Consider the following 19589-nt stretch of genomic DNA (forward strand, 5'->3'; position numbering starts at 1 on the left):
CGTGCGGCCGCGCGCGCCACAGCGCGCGTGCGTGGCGGGCGCGCCCCCGCGGCTGCCCGGGCACGCGCGCGTGTGTGAGTGTGTGAGTGTGTGTGTGTGTGGCGCGTGTGCGCGCGTGTGCGCGCGCCCCTGTGCGAGCGCTGTGTCTCGGCGCCGCCTGCGCGCGGGGGGAGCCCGCTCCGCTCCGCTCCGCACCCACCGCCCCGGCCGCCGCCACTCCGACACCGACACCGCCGCCGCGCCGCGGGGAGGCTTCTTCATGGGCTGCCACCATGCTTGGGCCCTGGAGATTTCGGGCGAAGTAAGTACCGGGGTCGACTTTTCTCTCGCTCCCTTTTCCTCCTTCTCTTCCTCCCTTCCTCGCCCCCCCCCCACCCTTTCCCCACCGGGTCTTTGCTTGCTGTTGCTTTCCACTCCTTCCCCCGCCCCCCTCACTCCCCCGAAATCCATGTCTCCCAACTCGGGGTGCTGCTCAGTTGGGTGGCAGTGTCCGGCTGGGGCTGCTGGCTCGCTGCTGCTGTCGGCGGTACTGAAAGCTGCCTCCAGCCGGATATGCAGTGCGGTAAGCGAAGGGTTGAACTCTTCGGGGAAAAAAACCCACACACGCAAGAAAAATCCCGATGCAACCCCCTTCCTCTTCTCCCCTCCCCCCCGTCGCTCCCACCCCCACTTCCCCCCCCCTTCTCAATCTGAACCTCTGTTGGGAGCTGGCGAACAGCAGCACACAGTCACCACAGAGGGGTTTCCAGGGCGGGATTGAAACCTTGCATGTAGCCAGCTACAACTTTATTCTCTTTACCTCCCACCCCACCTTTTTTTTAATTTTTATTTTTGTGAGAGAGGCAGAAAGGAAGAAGGAAGGAAAATTGTATTTGCCTCCTTTTCTAACGATAATTGAATTAAAGTTGTAAAATGCCTGGGAGTTTAACACTGACCGGGCAGGTTTTCAATGGCTTGTCTTTTTTTTTCTTTTCTACGAAGAACTGTTGGTTAATGGATGAATGGATCTGATCAAACTGAGAAAGAATATGCTAGATACATGCCTTTGAGTAAGATTTCTGCTGCCTTTATGCAGTGAAGCCTTTTGCTTTGAGTAATTCTGATCCAGTTGACGTCTGGTCAGAATTAGAGAGAGATTCACTGAGACTTCCGATTTCTTGCTGCATGACTGCCTTTGCTGCAAGTGCTAGATTTGCAGCTGTGAACCTGATGCCACAGGAGATGTCTTGCAGTACTGAGACTTCTCATTTTTTAGGATATGTTCCTCCAAACCAGAGTTGTGTCATGAGGATTGGAGCTCTGAGGTGAACATTAGAAAATACAAGCCTCCTCCAAGATCCCAGCATTTAAGCCTGATGATTTATTAGTCTTCCCTTACCGACACACAAAATGCATCTATTTTCCCCATTCATATTGCTTTTAGACTAGTAGAAGAAAGCCACAAGGAGTCAGAAAGACTGCAAAAAGGAAAGGAAGGCATTTGTTTCCAGCTAGGTGAAATTCAGGCATTAAATTACTGACGTAGGTCAATGGTAGGGTTTCCCTTCCACCCTCCTTGGCTTTTAATCAGCCTGGGTATCTTCTCCCCTAAAGGATAAAGAGTACTGACAGCCATCGCTGCTTATAATCAGTAACTCTGATGCTTGGAGTGTTGGCAATGAGATATTTTCACCAGACCTATTTAGATCTCTCCACTTCTACCAGGCTAGTTTTGCAGAACATTGGGAATAAGCGCTATGTCAGATATGGATGAGACTCCGAAGATGATCTGCATGTTTTACATTTTTCACAAATTTTGGGTGAGTGGTTAAAATATTTCTTTTAAGAGTATGTGTGTGTGTGTGTGTGTGTGTGTGTGTATGTGAGAGAGAACTGAAGACTTCTGCTTGACATGAGCTCTGTTACATTGTGTATAACTTGAGGGGGGATCAAAAATCAGTTAAAATTATTTGCTTGTGTAAAGATACAAAATTTCTCTAATTGAAGAGAGCTGTTGAGTGCACTGAAGTAGGAGGTTAATGTATTTAATCTCATTGCAGAAGAATTCCTCCACAGAAGTCATCTGGGGGTGAGTGTGTGTGTGTGTGTGTGTGTGTGTGTGCATATCTGTGTGGGTGAGTGTGTGCTTTGTAAATGTATAGCTAGGAGTAAAAAACCCAACATAAAAGAGTTTTAAGAAATATGTGATGGGGAGAATGTGTCAGTATTCTCTCTGTTGAATTAAGCTGCCGTTTTCAGCACTGAATATTTTTCTTTGGATTCCTACCATGGTATTTCCACCAACGGTTAAAAATCAAGGTAGAAGGAGGGAAAGACCTTGGTGCGCTGTTCACTGGGGAGGTTCTGAAGGGAAGGGGGAGCTGGGTAATAGGGGAGGTGGGAAACCTCGTAAAATGGTGTTTCTTTTCTCTTAAATTAGAAACGTGAAACTGAACTGACAGCCATTTTATGTATATTTATGGGGCTGGTCATGAAAAAAATCCAAGGAAGCATTGAAATGCACCCCACACAAACAGAACCAGAACAATTCCTACTGTGACCTCACCGTTTTAAACACCGCAGGCATTTGACTCGCTAGGAGTTGCCTATCAACCCTTTAATCAATGCATGTCATCCAGTTTTCGAAAGTATGGGAATTAGAAGTGACAGGAGGTTTGGTTTTTTTGTTGATTAACAATCCATTCTCTACCCTAATGAAGACATACATAAACTTTGTTTCCATTTTAAATTTTACAGGGCTGTACTATTATGGTACTTTCTTTTTTTTCTCCTTATCCTTACAGGAAATAAAATGTATGCTTGCTGCTCTACAGTAACTTTGGAACAGGACCTCAACAAAAAAATGCATATCTGGATGCTGCAGACGATCGCATTTGCTTTAACATCGCTAGTCCTTTCGTGGGCAGAAAGCATCGAGTATTATGGGGAAATCTGTGATAATGCATGTCCTTGTGAGGAGAAGGACAGCATTTTAACAGTGAGCTGTGAAAACAGAGGGATCATCAGCCTTTTTGAGATCAGTCCACCAAGGTTCCCTGTGTACCACCTCTTGTTGTCTGGGAACCTTTTGAACAGGCTGTACCCAAACCAGTTTGTCAATTACACAGGGGCTTCAATTTTGCATCTGGGGAGCAATGACATACAAGACATCGAAACTGGGGCCTTTCATGGTCTGAGAGGTTTACGGAGGCTGCACTTGAACAATAACAAGTTGGAACTTCTACGGGATGACACTTTCCTTGGGCTAGAGAGTTTGGAATACCTACAGGTCGATTATAATTATATTAGCATCATTGAACCCAATGCCTTCAGCAAACTGCATTTGCTGCAGGTGCTGATTCTCAATGATAACCTCCTCTCCAGTTTGCCCAACAACCTTTTCCGTTTTGTGCCCTTAACTCACCTGGACCTGAGGGGTAACCGGCTGAAGCTGTTGCCCTATATGGGCCTCTTGCAGCACATGGATAAAGTGGTGGAGCTGCAGCTCGAGGAAAACCCCTGGAATTGCTCTTGTGAGTTGATTGCTCTAAAGGATTGGCTGGACAGTATCTCATACTCTGCTCTGGTGGGAGATGTAGTTTGCGAGACCCCTTTCCGCTTACATGGTCGAGACTTGGATGAAGTCTCCAAGCAGGAGCTTTGCCCCAGGAGGCTCATCTCTGATTATGAAATGAGACCTCAGACACCATTGAGCACCACAGGGTATTTCCACACAACCCCAGCCTCGGTCAACTCCGTGGCTACTTCTTCTTCAGCTGTTTACAAATCTCCCTTGAAGCCCCCCAAAGGGACCCGCCAACCCAACAAGCCAAGGGTGCGCCCCACCTCCCGCTTGCCCTCAAAAGACTTGGGATACAGCAACTATGGCCCCAGCATTGCCTACCAGACCAAATCCCCGGTGCCTTTGGAGTGCCCCACTGCCTGCACTTGCAACTTGCAGATTTCTGACCTGGGCCTCAATGTCAATTGTCAGGAGAGGAAGATTGAGAGCATTTCTGAACTGCAGCCCAAACCCTATAATCCTAAGAAGATGTATCTGACGGAAAACTACATTGCACTGGTCCGCAGGGCAGATTTTGTGGATGCCACCGGGCTGGATTTGCTACATCTGGGCAATAATCGGATCTCGGTCATTCAGGACCGGGCTTTTGGGGATTTAACTAATTTGCGAAGGCTGTACCTGAACGGGAACCGGATCGAGCGGCTGAGCCCAGAGCTGTTCTATGGGCTGCAAAGCCTGCAGTACCTCTTCCTGCAGTACAATGTCATCCGGGAGATAGAGGCAGGCACCTTTGAATCTGTCCCCAACCTTCAGCTCTTGTTTTTGAACAACAATCTGCTGAGGTCTTTGCCAGGGAACATTTTTTCTGGTCTGTCTCTCTACAGGCTGAGCCTGCGGAGCAACCACTTCTCCTACCTGCCAGTGAGCGGGGTGCTGGACCAGCTGAAATCCCTGCTGCAGATCGACCTGCACGAGAACCCTTGGGACTGCACCTGCGACGTGGTGGGCATGAAGCTGTGGCTGGAGCAGCTCAACACTGGTGTCCTGGTGGACCAGGTTATCTGCGAATCCCCTAAGAAGTTTGCCCAGAGTGACATGCGGGCCGTCCGGGCGGAGCTGCTGTGCCCCGACTACTCGGATATCGTCGTCTCCACGCCCACGCCGTCCCCGGGCCAGCTGCCGGCCAGGACCACCCCCTCCTCCTCCACCGTGCGCCTCAATGGCACGGCGGCGGCGGGCGGCTCCGCGCCCGCGGGCGGCGCCGGCGGCGGCAGCTCCTCGGTGCCGCTCTCGGTGCTGATCCTCAGCCTGCTGCTGGTCTTCATCATGTCCGTCTTCGTGGCGGCCGGGCTCTTCGTCCTGGTGATGAAGCGGCGCAAGAAGGGCCAGGGTGACCACGCCAGCGCCAACAACTCCGACGTGAGCTCCTTCAACATGCAGTACAGCGTCTACAGCGGCGGCCACCACCACCACCACCCCCACCTGCAGCAGCACCCGCCCCACCGCGGCGGCGGGGGTGGCGGCGGCGGGGGCGCGGCGCTGCCCAAGGTGAAGACCCCCGCCGGCCACGTCTACGAGTACATCCCGCACCCCCTGGGCCACATGTGCAAAAACCCCATCTACCGCTCCCGGGAGGGCAATTCGGGCGAGGATTACAAAGACCTTCAGGAGCTTAAGGTCACCTACAGCAGCCACCCCCTGTCGCCCGGGGGGGGCGCGCCGCCGCCCCCCCCGCCCCCCCCGCCGCCGGCGCCCGGCGGGGAGGACGCGCCCGGGCGCAGCCCCGCGTACAGCGTGAGCACCATCGAGCCGCGGGAGGAGCTGCTCTCCCCGGTGCAAGACGCCGATCGCTTTTACAGGGGCATTTTGGAGCCCGACAAACACTCCTCCTCCACGCTGGGCACTCCCGGCTCCACCCTCCCCGACTACCCCAAACTCCCTGCCGCCTACACCTACTCCCCTAACTATGACCTTAGGCGTGCCCACCAGTACTTGCACCCGGGGCCGGGGGACAGCAGGCTCCGGGAGACGGTGCTCTACAGCCCCCCGAGTACTGTCTATGTAGAGCCCAACAGGAATGAGTACCTGGAGCTAAAAGCAAAACTAAACGCAGAGCCGGACTACCTCGAAGTGCTGGAAAAACAGACCACATTCAGCCAGTTCTGAGAAACAGCCTCCCTCCCCGTCCCCTCGCCAGTCTCAGCAGCTCCTTCTCTAGAGTATTTGTATTTAACAACCACACGCAAAACAAAGAAACGTAAATGCTGACCTCTCACCTCGCCCCCCCCTTCTTTTTTCCCCCTTTAATGCATTTTATTGTAGGGTGAAGTGCCTTGGCACAGGACTTTTCAGCTTCGGGGAATGATTCTGAAAGGGTGTGCTGTTCAGTTTAGTTTATTCTTTTTTCTTTTACTGTATTTGGAAGTCAGAAACCACCTGTTTTGTAAAATGGGCACAACACTGGTGTTGTGCGGCTGTCTACGTGTGCTTGGGGAAGGTGGCAGGAGGTTCTTGTCGGGTCATGTTCAGGTCACAAGTACAAAAGTCACTATCACTATTTTTTATTATTATTTCTATTTTTTTTAACAGACATTCTTTATTTTGGGTTTCTTTCTGGTTGAAGAGTACAGCGCACATTTTCCCCTTTTAGCCATGGGTGAGTCTAAATGGCTTTTTTGGACAGATTAGCACACCCCGACTTTAATACAAGGTTTCCTTTTTTTAAGGATGTGTTTGTATACTTTCTGGACTTTTGAATTCAAAAATATATTATGATCTTTAAAAGGATCGCTGTAGATGTGGACAAATCATTAAAGAGTGCAGAGATATATGATCCATAACTGGTTAGTGAAAATAATTTATTGATGAGATATAAAAAAATATTTTATTGTAGCACCTATTTTTATATGCACATTAGCATTTCTCTTTCCTTCACTATTTTAGGGCCTAATCCTGCAAATTCTTAACTCACTTAAGTGTCTCTACTTGTGAAAGAAGTCCCAGCTTAGGCCTTCATCCTGCAGGCACTTAAGCACATGAACAACTTTACCGATGAGTGTAGTTTTCTAGACTCACTCATTGAGCAAAGTTAGTCAAAAGCTGAAAAAATTAGGATAGAGGATGCAGAACTATGTTTAAGTGATTTTGTTTTATTTTTTTTAAATTCAGGACAAGGTCCAAAGTCTCTGTATTCCTTTCAAGTATTGCACTACACTGAGAGCTTTTTTTCCAAATATGATGTAGAATCAAAAGGACCTTTTAAATCATTAGATATAATGCCAGTTATGACCAAATCTTAACAGACAATCTAAGACGTGAAATCCGATCACAATAGAAAAAAATCATGTTTCTATTTGAAAATATACCTTTTAGCAACCTCCCGCTTAGGAGTCTGGTTGGGCAAACTAGTGAGGGATATGTAGAAGGCATTCATTTTATCAGGAAAAAAAAAGTGTTTCATTTTTGATTTGTCAGTTTCAATTCTTTTTTCATTTTTGCTTTTGTATTAGTTAACCAAAATATAATGATTTTGCAACTGTTGTAGCCAGTGTCTGATTGTTTAGTCAAGTACAATTGCACTTGTACAGATCCACATGTTTACTGGCATCCTGAAAGACCAAATGGTGGACTGTACACGTCTATATAAAATGTCTTTCCCCTTTGGGCTGCAAGCAGTGGCAAGGATATTCATAAACACAGCATCACTGTAAGAGGGGACAACTGATATGTATCCCAGCACATGTGATTTTTTAATAGTTTCTGAATAAACACTTGGTAAATATTTCAAATGTAAGATCCTGAAGTAATGAGTATTTGAACTTTAAAATTTCTTGCCAAAATAATCTGGTTTTACATTGGATTCTCTTTACTAGCAATTATGGCTCATCAAAAAGATTTAATGTTTCTAGGCAAAACATAATGTGTTCTCTGTTTTCAAAATATGACGTGGTAATTACCAGCATACATAACATGGGTCAGAAACCAACATAGGGATATGTGATTCAACAACATATTGAATAGGATAGCTTTATATTCACATTTTGTCTCCTTACTGAAGTGTTCTTTAATATGTGGAATAGGGTAAGTCATATTTCACGTGGTTTTTTTCTTTCATTAGGTTATTATATTTTATATTGTTTGCAGAGTTGTTCCCTAGTAAATCTTTTATTGCAAAAGGGCTCTGTTCTATTCTGCTTTTCTTACCCATGTACAATCTGTCACTTTCTACAAAAACAAAGCTATATAACTGGTCTGTTGGAATTCAAGATAAATGTTTTCTTGGCATGTGTTCTCTCTATGCCACCCACATTGAGCAAAAGCAAAAAAAAAAAAGAAAAACCAACCAGCAGGCATGACTGTATTTAGTTTGGACAGTTTAGTACGTGGAGTGTTATTTCAGTTTGAAACACAGAGATGAGGAGTGTTCTTTTGTCACAAGAGACACAACACATGGCTATTCTGTTCACTGCTTGCCATCTCCTGCAGACTTCCTATGGACAGTAGTGAGAGATGTGTGTGTTGCTGCCTGAGGTGCAGTTTTGGAGCCCTAATTTTGAATTACTGCCTTTATAACTATTGCTGAAACCGGTGGTCTGGTTCTCCCATTTAAACTCAGTAGAGGCACACTGTTGTTAAATGGGTATAAGTAAGAAAATTTGCAGCCTTGCTGACTTTGTCAGAGAGAAGTTAACTCAGTAAGGATTGAATGAGAAGTTCCTGCAAACTTTGTCTGTTCATGTGCGTATATTTCTTTTCTGTATGATTCTAAACTCATAAATATGAGTTTGCATAGGTGTCAATACAAACATAGGATTAGGTCCTTAATGTGAAAGGTACATTTTGCATGGCATGCTGCCACAAAGAGGCAGCATCCACAAATGAGTAAATGAGCAGGAATTGCTTGATTTGCAATAGTTGACAGAAATGCCTTGGCATTCTGTTTATGCTTACATTCTGATGTTGCCTTTTCTGAGGTTAATATTACTGCTGCTTCCATGTGTACCACATGCATTTAATAACTGGTAATGAAGAATTTTTCTAATCATCTACATTGCAATCAGAACAATTAATTTAAATTTTTTCAGCTTCCTATCTTCAGTAGAAAAAAAATATTATTGCTTCCATTAATGGAGAAAAAAATTAAATTACATCAGTTACCTACAGAAAGTGCATTCTTGAAGATAAATCCTTAAAAAAGGATACAGAGTGAAAAATACTATTCTTTAGTCTGTTAACATCCTGAAGCATGTCTGAAAGGGCTATTTGTGAATGAGGACTTCAATGGAAGTAGAAATTCCCACGCAGTGGCTACAATGGTATATCCTCTTTGAATAATTATTGTAAGAAGGAGTAGACATAAGAAATAGGAAAGGAATAGACATAAACAAAGGTAGATGTGCCTCTGATTTGAAAATAGGATAATTTGTTTGAAGAAAAAACGTTTCTGTAAGAATATGGCCTTTGTTTTGTTAGCAAGATCAGTGAAACCTTCTACATGATGATCTGCTGAGTTAGTGCTGACCAAAGGGGTAATACTGCAAGACAAAAAAATCCACACTATTTTGAGAATTCAGTTATTATTTTATGTTGGTTATCAGACTGGTTTAGATTGATAATTAAAGTGACTTTTCCCCTCTTTATTTTTTGTCCTTTGACAAGTAATGTTGAGCATGCTGAATCACTCGTATGGCCTCACATTTTATTTCAAAAGTGCATGCAACTCTGTGATAAAAGAACAAAAAAAGGTGGAAGAGAATCCTGATTTCTCAGTGTAATTACTGGAAACAAAATGTAAATTGTGATAATATAAAACATATACATTTATTAGGAAAAAGAAATACTTTTTACCTTTTTTCCCATATCAAGCCAATTCAATGTCTTAAATGCAAATGGTGAGTTTAGGAGTGAGAACTTTTTCCTTTCCTTTTCCTTTCCCTTCCCTTTCCCTCCCCTCCCCCTCGTCCTCCCCCTCGTCCTCCCCCTCCCCCTTCCCCTCTCCCTTCCCCTTCCCCTCCCCCTTCCCCTTCCCCTCCCCCTTCCCCTACCCCTTCCCCTCCCCTTCCTCTCCCCTCCCCTCCTCTCCCCTCCCCTCCCTTCCCCTCCCCTCTCCTCTCCTTCAACTTCATCCCAGAAGATATACCCTGTGATTCCTAGACATTCTTACGCACTGCTTGAAACACCAGATTAAAAGTCTGATATAAATGCATCTTACACTTCTATAGTTCTAAACCCCACATTTTTACATTTTTTATATTTACCATCCACTATTTTAATGGTCACTTAAGGTTGTGAAAACACGTTCAATTGATTCTCTATACTGCAGTATTTAGTTTCTGAATGTTTTCCTGTGTTTTAGTTTTTTATAAAGCTTATATCTTAAGAGTATTCTTTTTAGAGACAATGGTACCTTTTTCACATAATAAGTTAATTATTAAAGTAATAAAAAAATGGTGAAATATCATAAAAGTGAGCTTATGACCCATGGTAAACACATTTTAGAAAATATATCTGGAAAGGCAGGAATAGGTAATTGTAGTTGTTTGAAAATATGAAGACAAGATCCTGGTTCTGTAGGTTCTTTAGACCTCTGTTTAGCTGGAGCTAAAATGTCTGACCAGCATGTTGTTTCTTACAGAAACTTGAGAGTCTGTTTAATGCATATGGTTCCCTCTCAGGAGGCAGAGTCCATTAAAGCACTATATCCTGAAGGACAGGGTAAACAAGAGCTCCTTCATTTTTAGAGGGCAGGTTCTTTATATTGCTCAGTGTCTCCAGGGAATCTGAATAGCCTTTCATTTGGTTAAAGACTGGCATACTGAAATGCAGCGTCTCCAAACCAGAGAAGGAGGCTGAAATCTTTTGCTGTCTTATGCAGAACTGAGAACACTACTGATGCTACTGGCATTAAACAAGAAGAATGGGGAGAGAAGGGAGAGTGAATGGCAGACACAATTCCATAGCTGTCAACCTTCAAACAGTCTTCACGTTTCTATTGATTATTTCATTGTAGGGAACTTGTACCTCCTCTCTGCAGCATCTACTTAACTCTGGAAAATGTAGGACCTGAAGCTAAGTAGTGACAAGAGGATGGAGGAGTAGATGAGTGAGGTCTTTCTGTGAGAGAAGACGGCAGGATGGCAGCCTTCTGAATGGGGCAGCCATATTATTTGTTTTTCCCAACCTTTCTAAGAAGCTTTGCAATGTCCTCTGATGAAATAAGGACACATAGATCTCCTTACAGTTCATCAATACTGCCTTACAGATTTGTGATTATCCATCTGTGTGTAAATACTATCCTAATATCACAAGTCTTTACAATGTTTTTTTTTTCCCCCTGTTCATTATTTAGCTACATTTCAGAGTAGCTAGCAGTATGATGATACTCCAGAAATGCTAAGCACAGTTATGCTTTAGAATAATTGTTTATTCTTAAAACACTGAACAGAACAGTTAGGACACAAAAAAAGAGGCACATTTAGGTACTAGGAACAAGAGGCAGTTAATTGAATAGTCAAAGAAGTAAAGTGTAATGAAGTTTGTAATTAAATGGCTATCAAATTAACTATTTAACTTACAGCTAATGGGCCACATTTTGCTTCTTGTTGTGTGAGTACAAAACTGGATTCCATTGACTTAAGGAAGTTACAAAACATTTACCTTGCTCTTAAGAGTTTGGCTTTTTGTCATTGAAATAAGCCATTCTCTTAGTATTTCTCTTTTGTAAAGTGAAAAATTCAAATACAGTAATGATAAACATTTGTAGTTCTGCTGTGTACTTAAAAAATGAATCACATCTATTTCCAGTCTGCTGACATATTAACTGAACATTGCTGTAGTATAGCACTGTAAAATTTATCTTGGACCCACATTGTCCTGATTATATGGGAAGTCCATATAATCCACGTGTATAGATGTGGTTCTTCAGAATGATGGACTTTATGAACAGACAGCATACCTCTATTTAATTCTGTGGACTTGGTCCTAAAACCTTGAATTAGATTAAATACCTATTCATAAAAATTATAACCTTTGTGGTGTTTTTGCCATGGAAGATGCAACTACTTTTACTGCAATTTTGCAGGCTTATATTTACAGTATTTTTAAATTTTGCAGTAAACTATAGACCATGTCAAACATAAATGATTTTTTCTGGTTGGATACATGATTACTATTGTATATCATGACATGGTTCTGGGTGACCTTCCAAAAAGGTCTAGAGTGGGATAAGATAAAAGGTTGAAATAATACTTGTCTAGTTCAGTATTTCATGTAATAAAACATTTTCTTCTCATGATTTCAACAGTATATCTGATTACATGAACATTAGATTATTGAAGTCTTCTGGTAATTTTGTACCAATACTGTGGCAAAAAGTTTACATTTGAGGATGGGGTCAAACAATGAGATTGCTTTTGTCAGAGACATCATATCAACTTTATCCAGAAATGCTTAGAGTAAAAGTACTAAATTAGATTCTTGAAATAAAACTTGGGAGGTGATAATCTGGTACAGTTTTTGAATTTCTGAAAACAGTGTTTAATTACCAAGTAGATTATTATTTTAACAATCTGTATTTTTTACCATCTGTATTTTAAAAAAGAAATATATATTCGTGTGTGTATATGTATGGAAGTATATGTGTACATATATATAAGTATGCAAATATATATGTATGCATACACTTAAAACTATCTATGTTTCTTTAATTAACATTGTCTTTACTGTGATGTAAGAATATTTCCATGTGAGTTTTGAAAGCGTTTAGGTTTGTAATGAAAAAAAGTTCTTCGTATAGCATATGTAGCTTATAAATGTTATATCCACGTAGTCACCAAAAAGTCAGTCTAGTTCTTCAACATTTCAACTTTTCTAGTATAGTAATATAAATTTGGGGTTGGAGTTGCTAGGAGCAAAAGTTCAGCTCAAATGCAGTTTGCAACTAGCTGAATATGCATTGAGGGGCATTAATATTCCTGTATTTTAAGCCTCTACCTTTTACATTTCATGTACCATCACATGGCTAAACTGGCCTGAACTTGACCTTGCTGTAGCTTCATTACCATAGCAAGTATTTTGTCCAGTCAAATGGATAAATAGACACATACCAAATGTATTTATGAATATGACAACAGTTCTTACAAAGGTCTCACTGTCAGATATCTGAATTTAGTTTTAAATTACTGAATTCATAACTGTGTTTAATTATGCAGTAATTACTACATGACAAAGATTTGTTCTCTTTCTAAATGCTGAACTTGGGTGAACTGGTCAGGTTTTTAGTTTCAGCTGTAATAAAGCTGGTAGTCCCAATGGCAGTTTTCTGCTAAAAATTAAAGCAGTGTTGTTCACAGCATTGGTACTCTTCAGCCATGATACAATTTTACAATTGTAATTTTTTTTAAAATATGGAAAATTAAACATTTTAAAAGCATTTTCAGGCTGGCAGTTTGCTAAATTGAATCGAATATATTATTAATTTTGTCTAAAATTTATTAATAATCCAATTAAAAATAGTTTTGACATAATTTTTTTAAGTCATTCATACAAGTCTTTATAAGTGATGTAATGATGTGTTTGCATGAATTTATGTGTAGATACATACGGTACTGCACATTCAGTTAGGTGGTTATTTGGTAATTTATAGCAAACCCAAAAGTGTAGGTTACAATATGCTTCACATTAAGCTCAAAATTCAAGAATATGTCCATTTTTCTGTTTGCAAATTTATAAGAAATGCCTACATTGACATCAAAGAACTTGAACCACATACTTTCAAAGAATGAATATTCTGCTGAATCATTTATTCTTAAATATAAATATCTTCCTTTAGTTATGATGAAAAGTGCATCAAAGGAAAAATTGGCTAATCAATGTATTTGATGTTTTTGAAGTGAATGAAAATCCTGCAATTGATTTTGGTTTTTGAAAGTATGGAATGTCTTTACACTTATGTTTTTATCTCTTCCTGTTAGAGACTGTTTATTAGCCTACCATGCATAAGGAAAATCCCTGCTACAAAGGTGTTTCAAATCTCAAATGGCAATAACATGACTATCGGTTACAGCTTTGGCTGTTTCTTAAGGTTGTTTTATTTTTATAGTAATTAAATTATGCTTGTCTTTTAAGGGTGGATATTTTTGTTTATTCCATCCAAACAGCATGCAATGTAGTCCATACTGGTCATGGAAATGATTTAAAACCACTACATACTGATGGATTCTTAAAGTTTATAACATTAATGTTTAAAAAATTCTAACTCTTTGAAATGGAGTTAACAGTTACACATTTTCTGTTTTAATTTTGTTTCCTTGTCATTCTTTTTTTCCCACACATTACTGAATCATACTGCCTGTCTTTGCTTTGAAGGCTGCTTTTTATTTTATTTTGAGTACAGAGCAGGCATCTAAGCTATTTTCTTCAATGTGTTTATTTCTGTTAAAGAAAAATATGATAGTCTTTTAGATAGTTGATGATTTTATGAGCAGAATTAGATGGTGTACATTTCTCCCCTCCTTTCTCCATTCTTACACTGTGAGGCAGTGAAGAGGTGTGTTTGGTTTTGTAGCTCTGATAGCTGGTGTAAAACCTTAAGTAAAATCTTTATCAATGTCAAAGGAAATTATGTTTTAGGTAGGGATTTTTAAAAAAGTTCTATCTATAGCATCATTCAGGTAAACTTGTAACACAAATACCTACTCACATAAACATGTAGGTGATTCTGGAGCACCAGACAGTTAATTTTTTTTTTTTTGTGGATAATTTTTTAAAATGCACCTTGTCTTAAAAAGAGGAACTCTCTTATAATTAGGCAGTGCTTATGTAATGAAGCTTTTCATCATAGTAATTTAAATGGTAAAATGAACTCGTTATTGACAATTTCTGATCAGGTTTGAAGTGTTTGGTTTTTTCCTTTTTGGCATGACTGGTACTAGCTACCAACAAATAAGTGGCAACATACCATAATATGTTGAACAGTAGGATCTGTTAGGTTCATTGTGCAATATATTACTTAATAAGTTTTAAATTGTAGAAGTCTACTAATACATATTGTACTTACTTGTATGTTAATTCTTCCTTAAGAATACTTTTTCCTAAAGAATAAGAAGTTGCTACTCTTTTGAGAAAAGTTTTTCTATAAATAAAAAAAGTGGTTAAGATAATGGTTCTAAATTCACCAATTTTTAGAAATATAATTGAATGTATTTATGATGGTTAATATTTTTTCATCCATACATAATTTTATACAATGAATGTATTCTATAATTTTCAGTATATTTTATATACTGAATGCTGTCTGTAATTAAATATTTCTTAGGAGTTGTTGGATTACTAAAAGGTTTTGTTAGATTTGGTTAGGATCAGAGCTTTAATTGTGGAGAAAAAAAAAATCCCATCTCATCAATTTGTCTTCATACTATTTATCTTATGAAAAATTGTCCAAATGACTCAGATTGATTTTTTCATGTCAAAATAAGTATTAATTTTACCTCACAATCTGTTTTAATGTTTCAGTATTACTATCTGCTCTATGTAATCATCTATGGTGAAATAACAAAAATTCCCAGCTTTGGCCTGATGAATACTATGTAATTTTAATTTACAGTTACATAGTGAAACTGTTTTCTTTTATATTTGTCTTATACATGGGTACCCTTACCTCCAGCTCTGTGTGTTGATGTAAGGCCTCACAAATGTTCATTTAATCATTAAAACTCAATATTATTTTACAACCGTAAGAGAAAGACAATTTAACACAGCAATGAAGACAAAATTTCCAAGATAGATTTTGGTTCTCTGACTACTTCCACATGTGGATAATTTGATTGATGAAAGTAGTCTCACCAGATTCAGTCAGAATTTTTTGTGTAACATACCTTTATGTTTGGAGTTTGATTTTAAATGTATGTCTAACACATACAGGCTTACTTCAGTCCTTAGACTGAGTTCTGATTTGTCTGGTGGAGAAATGTGTGTTTCTGAACATAGTAGGATAATATTACTGTTACCAAAGTATTTTCTTCCTCTTAAAAGAGTATGTTTTGATATTACTCATGTAGACCATATACAATTAGTTGTGTGTATCAGAAAGCATTGTGATATATTCAGAAACACCTGAGGACCTTGAAATCTAAAACTGGTTCAGTTTCTGAAATGCTTCATTTTTGTTTTCCTATATTTTGTTTTCAACTGAAAAGGTTACTCCTCATAATTTTTAAGCTGAGTGGCAAAAAGGTACTGGGAGGGTTAAAGGAATATTTTTATTTATTCAGAGATTTGAACTATAAAGCCATATATAGAATATAAGTTCTTATAGGTTCTGAATGTCTTCATTTTGTCTTGTCTTCTAAAACAAGGCTTAGGATGTTTTGGTTTTTTTTTTATTAGAATAGTATTGCAGTATTTGAATGAAATATAAAGATGTTAAATAGCTGTCATTCAAACTCTTCAATAAGAATTGTTGTTTTTATTGTTGTTGTTTTTCTCCTCAAGCTCAGAAAAATCAGGTCATGTTTATTTTTGGGACCTACAGGGTTTTTAGGAGGTGAGTGAACAATTGGTAAGAGGCCTTTCCCCTCTTTGTGTTACAGCAAGTTAAATGACCCCACTGATTAAATAGGAGCCCTTTTTAGTGAATTCATATTTGGGAATATGGTCAATATATATTTATTTCTGCATTTTAATACCGAAAAGATTAACATTGTCAAAATTGTTTATTAATACTGAAAAGGAAGTAGTTATTCTCAGGGCAGAGACTCTGAAAGCAAGTATTCTTTTTACCAGAAGTTAAATCAAAGATTTTAATTTAACTGTCCAAATGAAGAGATGCAAAAGTAAAAGTATACAGAACATAGAGTATTTAATACTTAGAATATTACTAATTCTTAAATTTGTAAGCATTCTTTTTATGTACAACTTTCCAACTCTTCATATGAGGTTCTTACACATAAAGGATGTTTTAGCTATAGTTAGGGCAGCACAGTCAGAAGAGAGGCAGGTATTTTGATCTATCTTATTTTATATAATCCTAGAAAAAATTCATTTTGGTTGGCTTATTTTATTTTTTTCATTACATAGGCATCAAAATTCTTCATGTCAAATTTGGAAATTATGATGTCACAAAATGTCTCAGAGCCTGGGCAAATAATAGTTCAGTAGCAGCATTAAAATTGCTACAGCAAAGTGAAATTTGAAATTAAGATATGATGTTCTGTGACCATGGGAGATATTTGTGAGAGTGCTTTGTTGACAACTAATTGATAATTATGGTGTGTATTCTAACACCTTTCTTCCCAAAGGATCCTAAAGTGCCTTACAAAATTAGGGCCTGTTCCTGCCCTGATTGAAGTCAATGGGAGCACTGCCAATGGGAACAGCACTGGGCACTTAAGAAGCTAATAAAAGCTGCATTCAAACATCACTTCTGCCACTGAAATGTGAAACTGTTCAATTTACACAGCAATACTCCCAGTGGTTTGAGACAGGAAGTGAATATTATCATATACAGCTTGCAAATTTTAAAAAGGAAGTATGATTTTAGAGGGGTACATGGTACAAATTAATATTAGTGTTAATAGCACAGCCTTTGTTAAAATTTGTTTGAGTTTTCATCCAAACACATTTTTTGTATTTATTCAGAAGATTTGAACATTAGTTCCAGTAGATGTAATGACTGATACCATTTTCATTATTCATATGTTGTATACACATATTTTGGAGGTCAGATTTGCATGGTTTTGGTACAATAATTAAAATAATTTCAGAAAAATATAACGTGGAAATACTAGAAATCTTCTATAATAATTGTATCTTTCTGCTGATTAGTTTTTAATATCTACCTGAGAAAGCCTGATATTACAATCAGTATTTTGCGTATATTTCCATATTTATTCACTTTACCTATTGAGCTGATTGCTGTGATATGCGAAGGGCTAGATTTGATGTTTGTATACCTGAAATGCAAGTTGCAAGCAAGCATTATACCATGTATTCTGATATTTTTTTTATTGTTAATATAGGGACCTTTCATACAAAAATTTTGCCAGCTACAAAAAACATTAAGCAGCATACATACATGCAAAAAAAAGTGAGAACTAATGCAGATATTTGTTTTTCACTCTGCATTTTTTTCTCAACCATTTATATTGGTGAATAAGAAATAATTAAATTATTTAGCATTTAAAAACCTATTACAATTTAACAAATGAAAGAGGAAAACTTAGCTGTTGGATTGTTTTGTTTGTCTCTAGTTAGATACTTTAAGATGGGCCTGAAAAATAAGCAGCTCCAAGAATAACTAACCATCACAACAAGCTGTCTAGTTGAATATGTAGCAACTGAAGTCTTTGAATCAGATGAATATATATGCCGTATATTCAGAAAGAAGTTTTCAGATTACAGGGACAAATAAATTCAACAATAGTCCTATTGAATCTTTCTAGTCTTATGGAATAAATATTTACTAAACCTACTGGCAAAATTGCAGAAAAAAAACCCCAAAAAACAAAAGAACTACCCCAAAACCAAACTGAAAAACAGATGTAATGCAATTTTTAAAATAATATTCTCCTTTTTGTACAGTACCTGGATAAAATATTTACAGTGCAATTGAATAATCTGGGACATCCATGGACAGAAGGTTTGTAAGCTAGTTCATAAAAGGGGTTTTCAGAGAAATAACGGCATATCATATACATCTCTTACATAGATGTGGCTTTCAAGTAGTTTTGAATATGGAGAGGAAGGCACTCAGAACTTAATTGCTCAGTAGATCTAAATGTCTCCATCTGCTAGAAACAGTATTTTACAACCTTTTCTAACAATAAGAACCTTGAAATATACAAATTACTAAATCTGTGCTGAATGATCAAGTGCCATGTTTTCTTACGGTTCTGGCTAGAAAACTCACATCTTCTCCAATAAGAATTTAACGTAAGTAAAAATAATTTCTGGAATAACTACTCCAGAAAGCTACAGACAGATATGGACAACAATCACTGAAGTTAACAGCCAGTTCTTTCCATTTTGTTTCATATGTGTTTTCAATAGAAGTGTTACATTCTTAATACTTTTAAATAAGTCATTATTATGTCATAAACATAGATTATAATAACAGATATCGAGGTTAATATTGCACTGTCTCTATTAGGCATGCACAGGCAAAAGCAAGAAAGGAGTAATTATGCATGTGCTGATGACAGACCAGGAGGAATTTAGCACTTCAGTCAAAAATATAGGATTAGATTTTATCCTAAGGATAGGATTAGTGTGTGATCTCATGGTCACTTAATAGGTTTCCTGTTAAATCTTCCCTAAGGCCTTTTCTTGCAGTCCTTAGCCGGGCAAAACACCCAAAGAAATCAGGGCACTTTTGCTTAGCAAAGAAGTTTTCAATTCTTCTTTGGACTTCAAATTGTTTAATACATACATATAATAAATAAAGGGCTAAATGACAGTTACTAAAAAAAAAATTAAGGTCAAGTTTCATGCCTTTAAGTATCTGGGCCTAAATGACTAATGCAATACAAAGATCACATATCCATATCATATTAGAAATAAATTAGCTATTGTCCAATTCTGCATTCTTTGCTGATTTCCATTTTGCTCAGCAAAGCATTGTAGGATCTGACCTTTAAAATCTTTTGTATTGTATTTCTTCACTAATAAATATTCTGTAAGACTTTATTGTGTACTACAATACTTTTCATTAAACATCTTTTTATTGGCATATTTGTAACCATTATAGAAAACATCAACTTTTTGTGATAAAGTGAGGTAAAAATAGCATTTTTTTTTCCTTTTTTTTGTGGACATGCTCGATATAAAAATCAACTCACATCATTTTCCCAAGGAAGTGCTATTTGTCAAATGTGGTTTAGAATTTGTTAAATAAAAATCTCCCTGACAAACACAACAGAACTTTGCCTAAAATAAAAAAGAAAACCATTCAGCTTATCTAGTTTTAAACTGAACTAAAACCTTGGTCAAAAGTCTCAAAATTTGGACATGTCTCTCCAATTTTGAAAAAAAAAAACACAACAAAACGTGTCAGTAAACAAATGGTTGATCTAAACTTTAGAAACAGCTGAAT

General features: G+C 38.6%; 1 protein-coding gene across 3 annotated transcripts; it reads left to right on the forward strand.

Annotated features, from left to right (window-relative positions):
* The first annotated feature begins 170 nt into the window (after window positions 1-170).
* On the forward strand, window positions 171-11966 carry SLITRK5 (SLIT and NTRK like family member 5). 3 transcript variants are annotated; one of them, XM_027674623.1, is made up of 4 exons: window positions 171-301; window positions 1705-1799; window positions 2784-6640; window positions 11955-11966. In XM_027674623.1, the coding sequence occupies exon 3, from the start codon at window positions 2792-2794 to the stop codon at window positions 5666-5668; it is 2877 nt and encodes a 958-aa protein (XP_027530424.1). In that variant the 5' UTR covers window positions 171-301; window positions 1705-1799; window positions 2784-2791; the 3' UTR covers window positions 5669-6640; window positions 11955-11966. The 3 variants fall into 3 exon arrangements, with proteins under 3 accessions (XP_027530424.1, XP_027530426.1, XP_027530425.1); XM_027674624.1 differs by lacking the exon at window positions 171-301 and adding an exon at window positions 471-562; XM_027674625.1 differs by lacking the exon at window positions 1705-1799.
* Window positions 11967-19589: the final 7623 nt, after the last annotated feature.

The sequence above is a fragment of the Neopelma chrysocephalum genome, unplaced genomic scaffold, assembly GCF_003984885.1.
Source record: "Neopelma chrysocephalum unplaced genomic scaffold, ASM398488v2 Primary Assembly neopelma1_25, whole genome shotgun sequence".
Taxonomy (NCBI): domain Eukaryota; kingdom Metazoa; phylum Chordata; class Aves; order Passeriformes; family Pipridae; genus Neopelma; species Neopelma chrysocephalum.

Bases quoted from the DNA above. Each gene is read 5' to 3' on its own strand.
- SLITRK5 (XM_027674623.1), top strand. From the start codon at position 2,792: ATGTATGCTTGCTGCTCTACAGTAACTTTGGAACAGGACCTCAACAAA.